Raw genomic sequence first — 19,456 nt, 5'->3', positions numbered from 1 at the left:
TCTTGAAAGTATCTGCTTAAGTGATAATAATGGCAGCTGTTTATTACATGTGCTAAAGACTGAGCTAATGTGACTGAGCTTTATAATATTAAATGGTGTATGATTTTAAATCTAACAGCTCTGAGACACAGAAAATCAGCAAGAGGCTGAGATGAAATTGGAAACTATTTTCTGGGTACTAAGAATGTAGGGATCAACTAGACACATGGTATTTTCTTCCCTCGGGGAGCTCCAACTCTTCAAGGACAGGGGTCAAATAGTCGTAAATGTGTGGCATTTATTGACTGTTTGATGTTTACCTGGCACACTGAAGACATTATCTGTAAATATTACAGCTACTCTACAAGGCAGGTGATATTATCCCCATTTCACAGAAGGGGAAACTTACATGCTCAAGATCACACTGCTGGTGCTAGGATTTGAACCCAAAGTATCTAACTTCAAAGTATCCTACTGATCTCCATATTCTAAGTGCCGAGCACGTAGTATGGGCATAATAAAAAGTGTTGGATGAACAAATTTCTGTAAGCAGGTTCCTTCTCCCACACTACAAGTATTAATAGTGCTCTTCTGTTGAAATATTTCTCGGTCTCAGCTCTGTTCTCATTACACATAGTGGCATCAGGGAAAATTAAATGCTGTCTTGGAATGACCAGTGGTGCCAATTAACCAAGAACATTAGGAAATTGTAAATGATTATAAATTCAAGAATAATTAAAAGGATGTAATTTTACTAAAAATAAGATGTAAAAATTAGCGAAGTTGAGCAAAATTCAGATCTTTAATTATAGAAATTGAGCATATTGAAACTGAGATCCTCATAAAACAATAAGAAAGAAGTATATAAAGACCTCATTTAAATAAAGAAAAACGTTATCACCCAAGTTGATACATTGGACACTGTTAGAGTGTGAAAAGGGCACTGGAGTCAACTGAAGTTGATTCCAGATCTGATACTTACAGCTGAGGAAATTCAAGCTATTTTTTTTTCTCTGAAATTGGGCTCATCAACAAAATAAGGATAGCAATGAATTCACTGAGTTGTTGTGAGGATCAAATGAGAATACCACCTAATTTACTACCTAACAACACATACTTGGCACTCAGTAATGAGTCTGCGTCTCATACTTTAAAAAATGAATGCATGGGCTGGGTGGGGTGGCTCATGCTTGTAATCCCAGCACTTTGGGAGGCCGAGGTGGGTGTATCACCTGAGGTCGGGAGTTCATGACCAGCCTGGCCAAAACGTTGAAAGTGCAAATTAAAACCATGGTGAGATACCAGTATACATTTAACAAAGTGGCTAAAATAAAAAAATTTGGACATTACCAGATGTTGGGGAAAATAAGGAAAAACTGAATAATTCATACATTGCTGGTGGGAATGTAAAATAGTACAGCCACTCTGGAAAACAGTTTGACAGTTTTTTACAAAGTTAAACATGTACCTATCATATAACCAGGCAGTCACACTCTTGAAAATTTGTCCTAGATAAATGAAAACTTATGTTTAGGCAAACATTGCTACACAAATATTTCTTACAGGTTTATTTGTAACAACCAAAAACTGGAAACAACCCAAATGCCCTTTACAAAATAAATAGATAAGCAGACTATGGGACTTCTATACCGTGAAATACTACTCAGTAATAAGGAGGGAGCTATGGATACACCCAGCAACTTAGATGGATCTCAAAGTCATGCTCAATGGGAAAAGCCAGTCTCGAAAGGTTAAATACTTGATAGTTCTATTTATACAAGCTTCTTAAAATAGTAATAATAACAATATGGGGAACAGAGCAGAGGTTAGGGAGAGAGAAGGAAATAAAGGATAGCAATGCACTGACATTCCTTTGTAGTGACAGAATGGTCTGTATCTTTTTTTTTTTTTTTTTTTTTTTGAGACAGAGTCTGACTCTGTCATCCAGGCTGGAGTGCAGTGGCGCAATCTCAGTTTACTGCAACCTCCGCCTCCCGGATTGAAGCCATTCTCCTGCCTCAGCCTCTGGAGTAGCTGGGACTACAGGTGTGCACCACCACGCCTGGCTAATTTTTTTGTCTTCTTAGTAGAGACGGGTTTTGCCATGTTGGCCAGGCTGGTCATGAACTCCTACCTCAAGTGATCCACCTCCCAAAGTGCTGGGATGACAGGCCCGAGCCACTGTGCCCGGGGATTACATTTCAACATGAGATTTGGGTGGGGACAAGTTTCCAAACTATATCACACACACATACTGAAAGATACGAGTACAGGCAAAACCTGGTGAAATCTTTTTTCAAGCAATTCTCCTGCCTCAGCCTGCCAAGTAGGTGGGATAACAGGTGTGCGCCACCACATCTGACTAAATTTTGTATTTTTAGTAGAGACAGGGTTTCTTTCACCATGTTGGCCATGCTGGTCTTGAACTCTGGGCCTCAAGTAATCTACTTGCCTCAGCCTCTCAAAGTACTGGGATTACAGGCATGAGCCACCGCTCTTGGCCAATGTTCATGATTGTTGACCTGGTAATTGCCATTTCTGATCATTTCTCCTAAGGAACTAATCCCCTAAAAGGTAAACACTGTAGTTATTCTCATTTGTAATAACAAAATATCCACATACAAACAAGTATTCCAAGAGGTAGGCAAACTAATTAAGTAAATTATGGTACATCTATTAACTGTAATATTGTTTAAATAATAAATTGATGAATATGAAACAAATAGTTATATTGTTATATATGCATAAGAGCAAGAAATGCATATGAAGACATAAATGTAATTTTATTTGCTTAACGTTGCTTTCATGTTTATGCAATTTTATAACATAATACTGAGGTATGGCTAATGGATGAATAAAGTTGACAGTTTCTTTTTGAATGGTTGCCTGTTGGTTTTTTTTTGTTGTTATTGTTTTGTTTTGTCTTGTTTTTGCTCTTATTGCCCAGGCTGGAGTGCGATGCTCACTGCAACCTCCGCCTCCCAGATTCAAGTGATTCTCCTGCCTCAGCCTCCCGAGTGGCTGGGATTACAGGCGCCTGCCACTGCGCCCTGGCTAATTTTTGTATTTTTAGTAGAGACAGAGTTTCACCATCTTGGCCTGGCTGGTCTTGAACTCCTGACCTCGTGATCTACCCGCCTTGGCCTCCTAAAGTGTTGGGATTATAGGTGTGAGCCACTGCACCCAGCCTTGTTTTGTTTTTTTGTGTGTCGGAGTCTTGCTCTGTCGCCAGGCTGGAGGGCAGTGGCATGATCTCGGCTCACTGCAACCTCCACCTCCAGGTTCAAGTGATTCTCTTGCCTCAGTCTCCTGAGTAGCTGGGACGACAGGCGTGCACCACCATGCCCAGCTAATTTTTGTATTTTTAGTAGAGACGGGGTTTCACCATGTTGGCTAGAATGGTCTCCATCTCTTGACCTCGTGACCCGGCCGCCTCAGCCTCCCAAAGTACTGGGATTACAGGCATAAGCCACTGCACCCGGCCGTTGTTTTTAATTCTGGCACTAATAACTGTTTTAAATTCTTTCTTGAACCCCTGATATTGTTTGTTTCCAGTTCTGTCCACTTTGCCGTTTAATACCCGATGAGAATCCAAGCAGCTTCAGTGGCAGTTTAATAAGACATCTGCAAGTTAGTCACACTTTGTTTTATGATGATTTCATAGTAAGTATATTTTCTTATTTTTACATTATGTTTTTATGCTGTCTTTGTTAAGCTTACTTTTCTGATCCAAGTGAATAAAATTATAGAGGAAAAAATGTGTATATAGCTATAGTGTTGAGTATTAGCATTATGTAAGAAATCAAGAAAATAGAATGTTTTGGCCTGGCACAGTGGCTCATGCCTGTAATCCCAACACTTCAGGAGGCCGAGGTGGGCAAATCACTTGAGGTCAAGAGTTCAAGACCAGCCTGGGCAACATGGTGAAATCTTATCTCTACTAAAAATACTAAAAATAAAAAAATTAACCAGGCGTGGTGGCATATGCCTGCAGTCCCAGCAACTCCGTAGGCTGAGGCAGGAGAATCGCTTGAACCCAGGAGGCGGAGGTTTCAGTGAGCTGAGGTCGCGCCACTCCACTCCAGTCTGGGCACCTGAGTGAGACTCTGTCTCAAAAAAAAAAAAAAAAAAGAAATACAATTTCAAGATAAAATTTAATAACGATTCAAGATCGTCATTTGAGAATTTTCTCCATGCTTTCTATCTGCCAGTTGTTATTATCCAGGTTGGACATAAGGAGCTCAGGTTCTAAACTAGTTTTAAGCAACAGCTCTGTCACATATGTGCGACCTTGCAGAAGGCATTTAACCTCTGAAACTCATTTTGTCCATTGGTTAAGGGAAGAGATTAAAAGCACCTACTCCCAAAACTCTTCTTAGGATTAAATGAGATAATGTATATAAAGGGATTTGCACAGTTCAGGCACAGATGTTTGGCAAATTGGAGATGGGATAGGAGTGTAATTGTTAGGACCACTTAAGGCACTGAACAAGGAACATGACAGAGGCTTTAAATCCTCAGCTCCATATCTCTAAGCATGTCTTTTGTGGCCCATACGGCACACAGGCCTCAACAGAACTTGGTTCTGGTCTATGTGTTCTCTCTGGTAAAACAAAGAGGTTTCTCTTGGCCCAGTGTGGTGGTTCACTCCTGTAATCCCAGCACTTTGGGAGGCCGAGATGGGCAGATCACAAGGTCAGGAGATTGTGACCATTCTGGCTAACATGGTGAAACCCCATCTCTACTAAAAATACAAAGAAATGAGCCGGGCGTGGTGGCGGGCGCCTGTGGTTCCAGCTACTTAGGAGGCTGAGGCAGGAGAATGGCGTGAACTGGGGAGGAGGAGCTTGCAGTGAGTTGAGATCGCACCTCTGCACTCCAGCCTGGGTGACAGAGTGAGACTCCGTCTCAAGAGGTTTCTCTTTACCTTAGCTCTATGAGATGTTCTAAAGCCAGGTCGATTCTATGGGGGCTGTTCTGGCTAATCATGTTCAGTCTGTTCTCAAGATCTTTCAGACAAAGCATGATCCAGAGCTAGGCAGGATGAAGCCACTTTGATAAGAATACTTTCCAGCCACTCACAGCCATCTTCTTGGGTATGGAAGTGAGCTTGAAGTAGTGTTCTTTGTTTTGATTTTTTGCTTCCTGAGCTACTATATACTAAGCTAAGCACTCTATGTATATATCACAATAAAATGTGATATATACATAAGTTGTAGCAACTTCCGTGAAGTGAATACTGTATTTTTATCTTCATTTAACTGAAATATCTGAAGCTCAAAGGTTAACTAAATTACCTAAGAACAAGCCAGTGTCAAGACCAAACCTTGTGCTCTGCTGTGCTTTATGGCTTTCCTTTGGATTTTTTGGAGTTTTTTTTGTTTTTTGTTTTTATGTTGCAGAGTGGACTTTGAATAGAGATTTCATCTTTTGTTATTGTGGAAGAGGAGAGGGATTGCAGAGGATAGGGTTCTTAATGGTTTTGGTTTACTTATAGAATGTGCTGACATAGAATTTTGAATTCCACTTTGAAACATAGGGAGGTAAAGAGAAAGTTTTGTTTTTAACATTTTCTTCAGAAATAGCTATTCAGTGGTACTGCTGGCATTGGTGAAGCCTGTGGGGGTGCCTGAACTTTGCTCCATTTTACAGGTTTGTGTGGAACATAGCACTCTGAGCAGGATTTGTAATGATGACTAAAAACTTCTCATTATATCAGATAAAAACTTCAAATTTTGAATCAAGACTTTTTATTATGACAGTAACTAGTTAATTGATAGGAAGCAAAGTGAAGGAGAAAATTCATTAGCCCCAAAGCAAAAGTCCTGGGTTCTATGACAAGCTTTGTGGAACTTTGAACAAGTCTCCTAACTTTAGTTCCCTGCAAAATGAGGGTGTTGGATTGACCCTCATCCTCCAGTTTCTGAAATACTATTGACTCTGAATATTTCTAATTATTTTTCTTTATTGTAGGATTTTAATATAATTGAGGAAGCTCTTATCCGAAGAGTCTTAGACCGGTCACTTCTTGAATATGTGAATCAGTCGAACGCCACATAATTTTATTAAAACGAAGGGAAAAGAGACCACTGAATTGCACCATTTAAGATGCTGCTTGAACAAATTGAAGGGAAGTTGTCAATGCTTGATGGGCAAAAATGTACAACACGGTTATATGTTTGTCCATGTTTATTGTTATAGTGCATTTAAAAACTTCTTTAATTTTGATGATTTAAATCTGTTTTACATCCTTGAGATTCCTACACATCTAACAAAAAAAAACTGTCTATATCAGTCGTTATTATATGGAAAAGGCACATGGTAGGCAAGTGAGTGGAGGATCTTGATTTGCAAATTAGATAACATTCTGTGTATAATACTACATATTAATAACTACCATCATGGTTAGGCACGATAACTAATCTTTGTTCTATATAAGAAAATAGAGAGTGAAACAAAATGCAGACATTCAAAGAAATAAGAAATCTGCTCCAATGCCCTTGTTCTAATCTCTAATAGATTAACATTAATAATCTTGTACGGGAGTTGGAAAGGAACATTTTGGAAGTCAAGGAAGTCCATTTAGGCCGGACGCAGTGGTTCACACTTGTAATCCCAGCACTTTGGGAGGCTGAAGCGGGCGGATCAAGAGGTCAGGAGTTCGAGACCAGCCTGGCCAACACTGGTATCTGTGAAACCCTGTCTCTACTAAAAATACAAAAATTAGCTGAGTGTGGTGGTGGGCGCCTATAATCTCAGCTACTTGGGAGGCTGAGGCAGAAGAATCGCTTGAACCCAGGAGACAGAGGTTACAGTGAGCTAAGATCACACCAGTACACTCCAGCCTGGGTGACAGAGCTAGACTCCATCTCAAAAAAAAAAAAAAAAAAAAAAAAAAATCCATTTACCCAAATTACATTACATAATACTGTAACAAAATAAGTTTTGTGTTAGAAAAGTATACTTAATTCTTTGACTTTTTGTAACTGCATACATAAGAATTCAACATTTTTCAAATATTTGTAGTTTATTTTGAAATATTTCTACAATATAGGCAATTTCTTAAAAACCATCAGGTGATACTTACAGTAGAAGTATTCACATCCAAACTTTTTAGTAGAAAACCCTAAGGGTTTTGATTTCTTTTTTGATTGTAACATTTTAAAAATTATGAAATAAAAGTACTGAAAACCAGACACAAAATTTATAGCTGAATGCTTTATTATAAGGAAATACTCTTTTAGGACTCAGCCAGTCACCCCACGTGTCCTTTTTGTATCCTGTCACAATTACAACCCCACAAAAGTAACCACTAGACTGACTTAAATGGTAATCACTTTGTTGCATTTGATTACTGCTGCAACACCTAAATGCATATATCTATATTTTAATATTATCAATTTAAAATTATTAAATGTATATTTTATTTTACATCTCTTTTTTAATCTAGAAGTTCCCTCTTCTTTCCAGTTCCTTAGAATTTACCTGGTGAAGAACCTGATCCTAGGACCTATAGAGTTTCACATACTTTGTATTTTGCTGATTGCACACTCATGGCACAGTTCAGCACATTCCCCTGTCCTCTAGATATTAGCACATGGGGCAGGTTCAGGCACATTGTATTTGAGAAGACTTTGCTTCAGTCCTTTGGCAAGACTGTAAATCATGGTGTCTTCCTTCCTTCCTTCCTTCCTTCCTTCCTTCCTTCCTTCCTTCCTTCCTTCCTTCCTTCCTTCCTTCCCTTCCTTCCTTCCTTTCCTTCCTTTCCTTCCTTTCCTTCCTTTCCTTCCTTTCCTTGCTTTCCTTGCTTTCCTTTGTTTCCTTTGTTTCCTTTGTTTCCTTTCTTTTCTTTCTTTTCTTTCTTTCTTTTTTTTGACAGAGTTGCACTCTGTTGCCTAGGCTGGAGTGCAGTGGCACGATCTCGACTCACTGCAACCTTCATCTCCCGGGTTCAAGCAATTCTCCTGTCTCAGCCTCCCAAGTAGCTGGGACTACCACAATGCCTGGCTAATTTTTGTATTTTTAGTAGAGAGGGGGTTTTATCATACTGGTTAGGCTGGTCTTGAACTCCTGGCCTCAAGTGATCCACCAGCCTTGGCCTCCCAAAGTGCTGGGATTACAGACATTAGCCACTGCACCTGGCTAAGTTTTGTATTTTTAGTAGAGACGGGGTTTCGCCATAGTAACCAGGCTGGTTTCAAACTCCTGACCTTGTGATTCGACCACCTCGGCCTCCCAAAGTGCTGGGATTACAGGCTTGAGCCACTGTGCCCGGCCTACAGGGTTTTTATCTAACCTTTCTGTTACAACTATACCGCTCTTCTATACTGAGAGTCCTGGTTTTCAAGAACACAGAGCATGATAGAATTAGAACATCCCACAATTACTCATTTCTTTTATTTACCTTACACTTGCAACTGTCTCAGAATACAACCACAACCAATATGGCAATTGAAATAAGTGTTCCATTTGCTTTTCCCATTCTTTTCCAATTTTTTATTTTATTTTTATTTTTTTTTAGATGGAGTCTCGCTCTTGTTGCCCAGGCTGGAGTGCAATGGTGCGATCTCGGCTCACTGCAACCTCCGCCTCCTGGGTTCAAGCAATTCTCCTGCCTCGGCTTCCCGAGTAGTTGGGATTATAGGTATGTGCCACTACACCCTGCTAATTTTGTATTTTTAGTAGAGATGGGATTTCTCCATGTAGGTCAGGCTGGCCTCAAACTCTCGACCTCAGGTGATCTGCCCACCTTGGCATCCCAAGGTGCTGGGATTACAGGCGTGAGCCACTGCGGCCAGCACCCCAATTTTTAAAATAGTTATACTATATCAACATTTTCAGAACATACTGGTATAGCATACTGTACTTTCTTCCTTTTATCCCCCATTTATTCTTAGTTCTTCAACTGTATATTTAACACTTCCCCCAGTTTTTGTTGTTTTGTTTTGAGGCGGAATCTTGCTCTGTTGCCCAGGCTGGAGTACAGTGGTGTGATCTTGGCTCACTGCAACCTCCGCCTCCCAGGTTCAAGCAATTCTCCTGCCTCAGCCTCCCAAGTAGCTGGGATTACAGGTGGGCACCACCACGCCCAGCTAATTGTTGTATTTTTAGTAGAGATGGGTTTTGCCATGTTGGCCAGGCTGGTTTTGAACTCCTGACCTCAAGTGATCCACCCATGTTGGCCTCCTAAAGTCCTGGGATTACAGGCGTGTGCCACTGCGCCAGGCAATTGCCCCCAGTGTTTATTTGATGGCTCTGTTTCTCATATCTGACTCTTTAATTATGAATCCAGGGTGTAGATTAGTATCTCCATCTTGAAAGGAAGCAAAGAAGCCATGAAAATGAGTGATATCAACTCCTGAGGATAAAATGTTATTTGACTAGACTTAGCTTTTTAATTGTGATCATTTATAAACTTCTTTGTTCCTTGCATATAAGCATAGTCATAACCATGGTGCCCAAAATTTTCTATAAGTTATTGTAACTTCTTAAAGGTCTTGCTACAAGACCTTTAAGTGGGAAATAACTGGGAAACTGGGAAAATGTAAAGCTGAGTGAAATCTAGTGAGCCTCATATCCTCCCTTTTAGATATTGGTTTTAAGTTTGCTTTTCACAGCTGCTAAAAAGTAACAACTAATTTTTAGTTGCACAACCTCTCTTTCTTAAATTTGGATGGATCATACAATAAAGCAAAACCTGGCTAGTTACAGTGGCTCACACCTATAATCCCAGCACTTTGGGAGGCTGAGGTGGAGGGTCACATGAGCCCAGGAGTTCAAGACCAACCTGGGCAATATAGTGATACTCCTTCTCTTAAAAAAAAACAACAACAAAAAAAGCTGGGCATGATGCACACCGTTAGTTTCAGCTACTAAGAAAGCTGAGGTTGGAAGATCACTTGAGCCCAGGAGGTCAACACTGCAGTGAGCTATGATCATGCTACTGCACTCCAGCCTGGGCAACAGAGCAAGACCTGGTCTCCAAAAACATAAATAATTAAATATAAATAAAAATCAAGCAAAACCTGTTAGGAAACAAGAGAAAAAGGAGAGGAATTTTTCAGGAATAATCATAAAAAGAAAAATGATCATCAGACTGAAAGTCTAGTGCCTGAGAAATGAAAACATATTTTTAAGCACTGGTGTTGACCATGCAGACAAACTTGTTAATTCAGAGCAGTACAAAAAGCACCTTTGAATCTATAAAACTTGAAAAAAGTTAAAAATTGTATTTTGGATAGGCCAGGCGCGGTGGCTCAAGCCTGTAATCCCAGCACTTTAGGAGGCCGAGACAGGCGGATCACGAGGTCAGGAGATTGAGACCATCCTGGCCTACATGGTGAAACCCCGTTTCTACTAAAAAATACAAAAAAAAAGCCGGGCAAGGTGGCGGGCACCTGTAGTCCCAGGTACTTGGGAGGCTGAGGCAGGAGAATGACGTAAAACCGGGAGCTGAGATCTGGTCACTGCACTCCAACCTGGGTAACAGAGCGAGACTCTGTCTCAAAAAAAAATTGTATTTTAGATAAAGCTTTAAGTCATCTGTCACTATTAACCTCAATGCAGCAATTCTGACTCCTGTGCCTGGATTCCTCTTATGATAATTTTGCCACCTACAGGACAGATTAGGTGCTGGTCGCCTGAATTATTTTGTGTTCTGAATTATTTTGAGTTCTAAAATGGTAAAGTGCAAGTACTCATTGTTTCACTGTGCCTTTAACCTTTTATAAAAAGGTATTTATAATTCATTGATAAAAACCAATATTTGAAGCTATTGATTACCAACAAAAAAGTTTCACTGTCTTTATAGTGCCTCAGGATACAACTTTTTCAAGGCTTATTAGAGAAAAACTGATTCACATGTTATTCTTCTAAAGCTAAATTCTTAAAATGTAGGTTGAAAGAGTGGATTGATTGTGAATCTACACTAAACATATGGTCCCAGGCAGACCTCCTTACTGTCTTCAGTGATGTTGCATTTCATTACTGTTACTGGGTGCCAAGTGTCTTTCATTTGGAAGTGAACTTACTCCAAGTTATTCCAAGTTATTGAATGTTTATCATATCATAATTTGTATTTTCAAACATTAAGTTTTTCAAATATTAAGTCACTAAGAGATTCATTCTTTTATCATTCAACTACAAAAAAATTAGTGTAATGATTGGAATTTAAAATGTACAATTCTTTTTCTTCTGTAAGTATATGTTGCTATGATAAATAAAAAATGGCAGGACCATTGTTTTTATTAAAATATCTACTGTGTCTATTCTTAAACATTAATCTTGGTTACTTTTTTACTCAAACCTAATAATGCTTTTTAAATCTTCATCATTGAGCAACAATGATGAATGAAAGGTATACATTCATTTAGGCCAGTAGTTTGCAACTGGGGATAATTTTGTCTCCCAGCAGACTTTGGCAATGTCTAGACACATTTTGGGTTGTCCTAACAGGGCTCAGGTGTGCTAGTGGCCTGAGATCTAGATAGAGGTCAGGGATGCCGTTCAGCATTCTACAGTGCACAAGACAGCCGCTCGCAACAAAGCATTATCCTGCTCAAAATGGCAATAGTGTCAAGGCTTAGAAACTGATTTGGCCAACATAATACTGAGCACTGTGGGATAATTCATTCTGCTAGCAAGAGACTTCACTGAAATTTAAAAGGTAAGATGTAGATAGATTCTTCCCCCTGCTAAATCCATACTAAGTTTCGAATGGCCGTAGCTGTCATGTGTACCCATATGTCATGAGCATATTAATTTTTTGATTTTTTGCAAGAACATGTACAGGACAGAACACAAGTGTTATGAAACCTCTGATGCTTCTCTGTTTGCTGAGTGATGTAGTAGATGATTGAGGGAACCCAGGATCAGTTGAGAAGATTTACCTTTATCATTTAGATTATCTTTATTGAAATAAGTAAGACAAAATATTACAGAGGGACACTCATGTCTGAGATCCTTGAAGCTAATAGTTATGTTTTTGTATTATTACTAGAAAATCATGTAATATCTTAATCCTAAATATTTCAGCAAAGACAGTGCATGGATGTTAAGGCTAATCATTGCCACCAAAGTAGCCATATAAGAAGCCCAACGAAGGAGAATCACAGGGAGTGGTATTGATCTAGGTGAATTGGATTATGCTACAATTACAAGTCCCAAATCCCAGTGCTCACCCAAAGTCTACAGTGGTTCCTGGCTATTCTCTAGGGAAGCTGTTCTCTAGCGTCAGAATTCCAGGGTACTTTCATCTCATGGCATTTGTATGTCACTGTGTGTTCCTATATCACCCCTCGCAATAGGCTGCTGTGTTGGCTACATAGGTAATTTCTGTTCATTATTTGCCAATATAAGCCACATAGCCATATGTAATGTCAAGGCATTGAGGAAGTGCAGTCTTCTCATGTAGAAGAGAACTGGATACTGGGGCATAATAGCAATACCAACCATGAAGGTACAAGCCAGGCAGAGTTGACAAAGAAGACAGGAAGTACACAGGGTAAAGACATTAAAAATATGTGTGGAAAGAAGGGGTGAAAAGTAAAAATGAGACTAGCTTTCTGAAACATGAAGTGATGTTCATTTTTGCCATGGTAATATTTTCTTTTTCTTTTTTTTTTGGTTTGAGATGGAGTCTTGGTTTGTTACCCAGGCTGGAGTGCAGTGGCATGATCTCAGTTCACTGCAACCTCTACCTCCCAGGTTCAAGCAGTTCTCTTGCCTCAGTCTCCTGAGTAGCTGGGACTACAGGCATGCACCACCATGCCTGGCTAATTTTTGTATTTTTAGTAGAGACGAGGTTTCACCATCTTGGTCAGGCTGGTCTCAAACTCCTGACCTCAGATGATTCGCCTGCCTCAGCCTCCCAAAGTTCTGGGATTACAGGCATGAACCACCACGCCTGGCCCTGCCATGGTAATATTTTTGTTAATTTTACTTAAAGTTTGGGATTATTTTACGAAATGAAAGACCTGTCAGTTTCTCAGACATAAGATAGTGATTTCTTTTTTTGAATCGTTCTTTCTTATTTATTAACAAAAATGCCAAATATGTTCTCTGTCCCTTACAACAGTATTTTCTCAGTATACTCCTTGTGTGCCACCATCAGAACCACTTGGGATACTTGTTATAATTGCACTTTCCTGGGCCCTCTCCAGATGTACAGAATCTGAAATTATCATGGATTCATCAGGAAGTCATTGACATGTATTCCGATCTGCCCATTTCTCACCACCACCATTTTTACAATTCTATTCCATCCATCAGCGTCTCTTGCCCGGATCCCTAGAGCTATCTAACTGGACTCCGTGCCTACACGTAAGAAATTGTCCATTTCTCGGCCAGTCATGGTGGCTCACGCCTGTAATCCCTGCATTTCGGGGGGCCAAGGCAGGTGAATCACCTAAGGTCAGGAGTTCGAGACCAGCCTGGCCAACATGATGAAACCCCATCTCTACTAAAAATACAAAAAATTGACCAGGCACAGTGGCTCACGCCTGTAATCCCAGCACTTTGGGAGACCAAGATGGGTGGATCACCTGAGGTCAGGAGTTCAAGACCAGCCTGACCAACATGGAAAAATCCCGACTCTACTAAAAATACAAAAGTAGCTGGGCATGGTGGTGCATGCCTGTAATCCCAGCTACTCGGGAGTCTGAGGCAGGAAAATTGCTTGAACCTGGGAGGCGGAGGTTGCAGTGAGCTGAAATCGTGCCACTGCACTGCAGCCTGGGCAACAAGAGCAAAACTCTGTCTCAAAAAAAAAAAGTCCATTTTTCATACAGCAGTTGGAGAGATCTTTAAAAGCGTCAATCTGATTGTGCCATGCCACGTTCTCACTGCTTAAAATGCTCCCAGGGCCTCCATTGTTTTCTTTGTTGTTGTTTGTGTGTGTGTGTGTGTGTGTGTCCACGAGTCAGTTTCTTTGTAAATATATATTACATCCCTAGAAAAAGAATCCCAGGATTTTCCCGCCTGTGTGTTTTCGTCTTGCTTCTTCATGGTCCATGATGCCAGCTGAGGTTGTCAGTACAATGAAACCAAACTGGCAGGATGGGAGCAGATTATTCTGTCATTTTTCTAGATCTTTGACTTGCACATCAAATCTGGGGCTAATCACTCCACACTTGTTTAGCCTGCCTGTGAGGTTCACAATTTTCCCAGCTCTGATCATCAATGATTTCAGACTCACCAATGTAACCATGCTTCATTATCACAGTTAGAAACCTGATGATGACTTTGGAGCATGGCCCAATAAGAACCTGGTGTTTGGCATTGTTGATTCTCTTGAGAGCATCAGCCAGGACATTTATGCGCACCATTGTGGTGATGTGGAAAGATGGTGGAAAGAGGTTTTTTGTTTTTTTGAAACAGGGTCTCGCTCTGTCTTCCAGGTTGAGTGCAGTGGTATGATTACAGCTCACTGCAACCTCGACCTTTTGGGCTCAAGTCATCCTCCCACCTCACCCTCCCTAGTAGCTGGGATCACAGACATGCACTACCATGCTGGGCTAAGTTTTAAAATTTTTGTAGAAACTCTCACTATGTTGCCCAGCTTGGTCTCTAACTCTTGGACTCCAGACATTCTCTTGCTTTGGCTTCTCAAAGTGTTGAGATTACAGGTGTGAGCCAACATGCCCAGCCTCCATCATTATGAGAATAAATTCTAAAGGCCCTTCCATGCCCTTCCAAACCCTTCACAGCCTGGTCCCTGCCTACCTCTCTAACTTCATCTCATTCCACTCTCTCCCTTGATCCTTGTACTTCATCCACACTGTTAGGTTTATTAAACACACCAAACTTACGGTGAGTCCTGCATCTTGGCACTTTCTATTCCTTCTGTTTGAAAAGCTCTTCCCTGGGAGTTTGACATGACTGCCTTCTAAGTCATTCAACTCTCAGCTCAAATGTCATCTTCTCATAAAGGAATTCCCTTGTAATTCCAGTCAAAGTCACTCCTCCACCAAATTTGTCTATTGTTTTATTGTAATGTCTTCATAACTGCACTAGAATGGGAAGTTATGCATTTATTTTCATTTTTATTGTTTATTTCCTCTCTCTAGAATATACATTTTTGATTGCAAGTATTCACCACTAAAGTCTACAAAATCTGAAACAATGGCACATGTCAGGTACTTAGTAAATATTTCAGCTGTCTAATCTATCATGAGAACTACTGATGATATATATACATATACATCATCAGTGTGTGATGATAACACATATATAAAACATCCAGCATGAAGCAGGAGGATTGCTTGAGTTTAGGAGTTTGAGGCTATAGTGTACTATGATAGTGCCTGTGAATAGCCACTGTACTCCAGCCTGGGCGACATAGCAACACTTCCACCCATTTTTTTTTTTTTTTTTTTTTTTGAGACATGAAATCCTAGCACTTAACACAGAGTCTTGCCCTGTCACCCAGACTAGAGTGCAGTGGTGTGATCTCAGCTCAATTCAACCTCTGCCTCCCGGGTTCAAGCGATTCTCCTGCCTCAGCCTCCTGAGTAGCTGGGATTACAGGCATGTACCACCATGCCCAGCTAATTTTTGTATTTCAGCAGAGGCGGTGTTGGCCAGGCTGGTCTCGAACTCCTGACCTCAAGTGATCCACCCACCTCGGCCTCCCAAACTGCTAGGATTACAGGTGTGAGCCACCTCGCCATAAAACCCCATTTTTGAAAGAAGAAAAAAATTCTAATATTACCAGTAATCAAAGACATTAACTTGACCACTCTAATCATGTACCATTTTTCTCTCTTAGCATAATGTCTGGCATAGTGTTACCTCTAATAAATTTTTTTCTTTTTCTGAGACATGGTTTCACCTTCTCACCCAGGCTGGAGTGCAGTGGTGTGACATGGCTCACTGCAGCCTTGACCTCCCAGGCCCAAGTGATCCTCCTGCCTCAGCCTCCTGAGTAGCTGGGACTATAGGCACACACATCTAGCTAATGTTTAAAATTTTTTGTAGAGACGGGGTCTTACTATGTTGCCTAAGCTGTTGCAAACTCCTGGGTTCAAGTGACCCACCTCAGCCTCCCAAAGTGCCGAGATTACAGGCATGAGCTACCAGGCCCAGTCTTCAATAAATATTTTTTGATTCAGTCTATTAGCAAAATTTCTCAATTAATAATCCCTCATGAAAGGATGATATGGCATATTGTGCTGGTGATAGTGGTATAACTTACACATTTCAAAGCAATTTGGTAGTGATATCTTACCTCTTGGCCCAGTAATTCTACATCTGGAAATATTTCCTGGCACTCTAATCCAAATGGAATATATATGCAGGATGAAATTTATTGCAGCACCATTCATAACAACAAAAAAAGGAGTGGTACGTAATAGAGTCTAATAACGGTTAAATAGTGGTACTTTTTGATTGTCACTGCCATTAGATACGTGAATATCCTTCTTGTAGGATATAGCTTAAAAATAGTAATAATAATAATAATAAAAAAGATCAGTGAATACATCATTCATAGCTGGGCATGGTGGCATGTGCCTGTAGTAGTCCCAGCTACTTGGGAGGCTAAGGCATGAGGATTGTATAAGCCCAGGAGTTCAAGGCTACAATGAGCTATGATCATGTCACTGCACTCCAGCCTGGGCAACAGAGTGAGACCAAATCTCTAAAAAAAAAAGAAAAGAAAAAAAATACATCATTCCGTTTACTGTCAAGTTAGCTTGGGAAGAAATGTGTATCTTTAAATTACTATATTTAAACTTCGCTTTAGTTAGTTTTAATTTAATTCTCATAGAGCAATCCTTGTCACTGCTTCTAAGGTTTTAGGAAATATTTTATTGTTGCCCTAGTCCTTCCATCCCCAACACATCATGTTGTTTCATTCCTTTGTGATTTTGCACACTTTTTCCTCAGCCTGAAATAAATTTCATTATTTTTCTTTCTTTTTTTTTTTTTTTTTTTTTTTTTTTTTTTGAGACAGAGTCTGGCTCTGTCACCCGGGCTGGAGTGCAGTGGCCGGATCTCAGCTCACTGCAAGCTCCGCCTCCCGGGTTTACGCCATTCTCCTGCCTCAGCCTCCCGAGTAGCTGGGACTACAGGCGCCCGCCACCTCGCCCGGCTAGTTTTTTGTGTTTTTTTAGTAGAGACGGGGTTTCACCGTGTTAGCCAGGATGGTCTCGATCTCCTGACCTCGTGATCCGCCCGTCTCGGCCTCCCAAAGTGCTGGGATTACAGGCTTGAGCCACCGCGCCCGGCCTATTCATTATTTTTCTAAAGAGACTTCCTTGACCCACACAAGTAGAGTCAGTCACACCATCCTTTATATCACCAGGATCCCTTGACCATACATCGATTGCTACAGGTATCACATTAAATGTATCTGAGATCCACGAGATGGGGAGTTCCTTAAGGGCAAAGGTTGGGATTTATCTTTGTAATCACAGGGCTTTACTAGAAATTCAATTCATGTGTCAATCTGTTCAGGCTACAATAAAAAAATACCATAGACTGGGTGACTTCAGTAACAGATTTTTGGACAGCCGACTTCTCACTGCGTCCTTACATGGTGGGGAGGGAGAGACAGAGAGAGAGATCTCTGGAGTCTCTTATAAGGGGATTAGTCTCCTCTCAGGGCTCCACTCTCCTGACCTCATCTAATCCTAATTACCATCCAAATGCCTCATCTCCAAATACTATCAAATGGTGGGTTAGGGCTTCAACATATTAATTTTGGAAGACACAAACATGCAGTCCATAACAACATGTTCATTGACCGGATGAATGAATGGCTCAAAAATGGATGAAAATATTCATGTTAGCTTTTCAGTGTGCTTTCTTAGTAATAAAGCCTACATGGGGAGCAAAATTATAATGAAGAAAGCAGCCCTATGTCTAAATTTGTGCATTATTGTTTCCGGAAGTTAGCACAGTGTCATGCGTCTAACATGTAGACACTACATAAACATCTGATAAATAAATTAGTGACTAAGTAGTTTGATATGCTTACACAAGATGATCTTAATGAATAATATCTTCAAGCCAGATGCATTCCTTCTTTTTAGAGATATGCCCATCAAGTGAGCCCAATTACAGACAACTTCTCTCCTGGACAGAGTTCTTTTTTTTTTTTGAGACGGAGTCTAGCTCTGTCACCCAGGCTGGAGTGCAGTGGCCAGATCTCAGCTCACTGCAAGCTCCGCCTCCTGGGTTTATGCCATTCTCCTGCCTCAGCCTCCCGAGTAGCTGGGACTACAGGCGCCTGCCACCTCGCCTGGCTAGTTTTTTGTATTTTTAGCCAGGATGGTCTCGATCTCCTGACCTTGTGATCCGCCCGTCTCGGCCTCCCAAAGTGCTGGGATTACAGGCTTGAGCCACCGTGCCCGGCCATTCCTGGACAGAGTTCTAAAGTAAAGATTTAGGCCAGTGATATAGCTCTTATAGGAGAAGCAGTATTATTTTGTGTTCATTTTAAAGCTATAGTGCTAGTTCTGAAGTACAACTGTATATTATATATTATAGTTGCTGAGTTTAATTGGCTCTAGATGATACAGTGTAGTAATCTGCTACAGAGTCAACCTAGGTAACCAAATAAAATGGACTAACCTAGGTAATCAGGTAAAATGAAAATGTTTAGCTCTCATATCCACTATGTTTTTGTTTTCATTTTGTTTTGAGATGAAGTCTCGCTCTGTTGCCCAGGCTGGAGTGCAGTGGTGCAATCTCGGCTCACTACAACCTCCGCCTCCTGGGTTAAAGCGATTCTCCTGCCTCTGACTCCCGGGTAGCTGGGATTACAGGCATGCACCATCACGCCCAGCTAATTTTTGTATTTTTAATAGAGACAGGGTTTCACCATGTTGACCAGGCTGGTCTCAAACTCCTGATCTCAGGTGATCTGCCCATCTCGGCTTCTCAAAATGCTAGGATTACAAGCGTGAGCCACCACGCCCGGCCTATCCACTATGTTTTGATATACTTCTAAGGGTGTTTCACTTTGTGCCTTTGAAACACTCTTAGTAACGTATGCAAGAAGGTCAAAGTCTTATAACAAAATCATACTGTCCTTTGACAGGATTTCAAGGATGTATCCTCCAGAAATTTTGGCCTTGAGGCATGCTGGTTTTAAAACTACCTTAAAGAGAGAAACAGTAACTTTCTAATTTAAAAAACTTAAGAAAGTGATCAAACTCTTAGAAACAGAAAGCAGAATGGTAGTTGAAAGTAGAAAAGGGGAGTTGTTTACGGGTGCAGAGTTTCAGTTCCGCAAGATAAAAAGTTTTAGAGATCTGTTGCATAACAAGGCGACTATAGATAACACTACTGTCTTATACACTTAAAAACGGTTAAAAAAGGTCATGAAACCCCGTCTCTACTAAAAATACAAAAAATTAGATGGGCGTGGTGGTGGACGCCTATAGTCCCAGCTACTCAGGAGGCTGAGGCAGGAGAATGGCATGAACCCGGGAGGCAGAGCTTGCAGTGAGCTAAGATGGCGCCACTGTACTCC

The 19,456-nt window shown here is 40.7% G+C and overlaps 1 protein-coding gene and 1 pseudogene across 2 annotated transcripts in view; one reads left to right on the top strand and one right to left on the bottom strand.

Moving 5' to 3' along the window:
• RNF125 (ring finger protein 125) overlaps positions 1 to 13,584 on the top strand; it is a 53,252-nt gene extending 39,668 nt beyond the window's left edge. Inside the window, exons 5-6 of one of the 2 annotated variants that reach the window (XM_007974356.3) lie at positions 3,535 to 3,642; positions 5,953 to 13,584. In XM_007974356.3, coding sequence (XP_007972547.1) covers positions 3,535 to 3,642; positions 5,953 to 6,039 — 195 coding nt within the window. In that variant the 3' untranslated portion in view covers positions 6,040 to 13,584. The remainder of the gene's footprint in view (positions 1 to 3,534; positions 3,643 to 5,952) is intronic. The other variant, XM_007974357.3, reaches the window with a different exon arrangement.
• A 106-nt stretch (positions 13,585 to 13,690) lies between these two features.
• LOC140709053 (small ribosomal subunit protein uS8-like) lies at positions 13,691 to 15,348 on the bottom strand (annotated as a pseudogene).
• Positions 15,349 to 19,456: the final 4,108 nt, after the last annotated feature.

Source organism: Chlorocebus sabaeus, chromosome 18, assembly GCF_047675955.1.
Source record: "Chlorocebus sabaeus isolate Y175 chromosome 18, mChlSab1.0.hap1, whole genome shotgun sequence".
Taxonomy (NCBI): Eukaryota; Metazoa; Chordata; class Mammalia; order Primates; family Cercopithecidae; genus Chlorocebus; species Chlorocebus sabaeus.
Note: the sequence above shows the minus strand (reverse complement) of the source record. Positions and strands in the feature narration are given on the sequence as shown.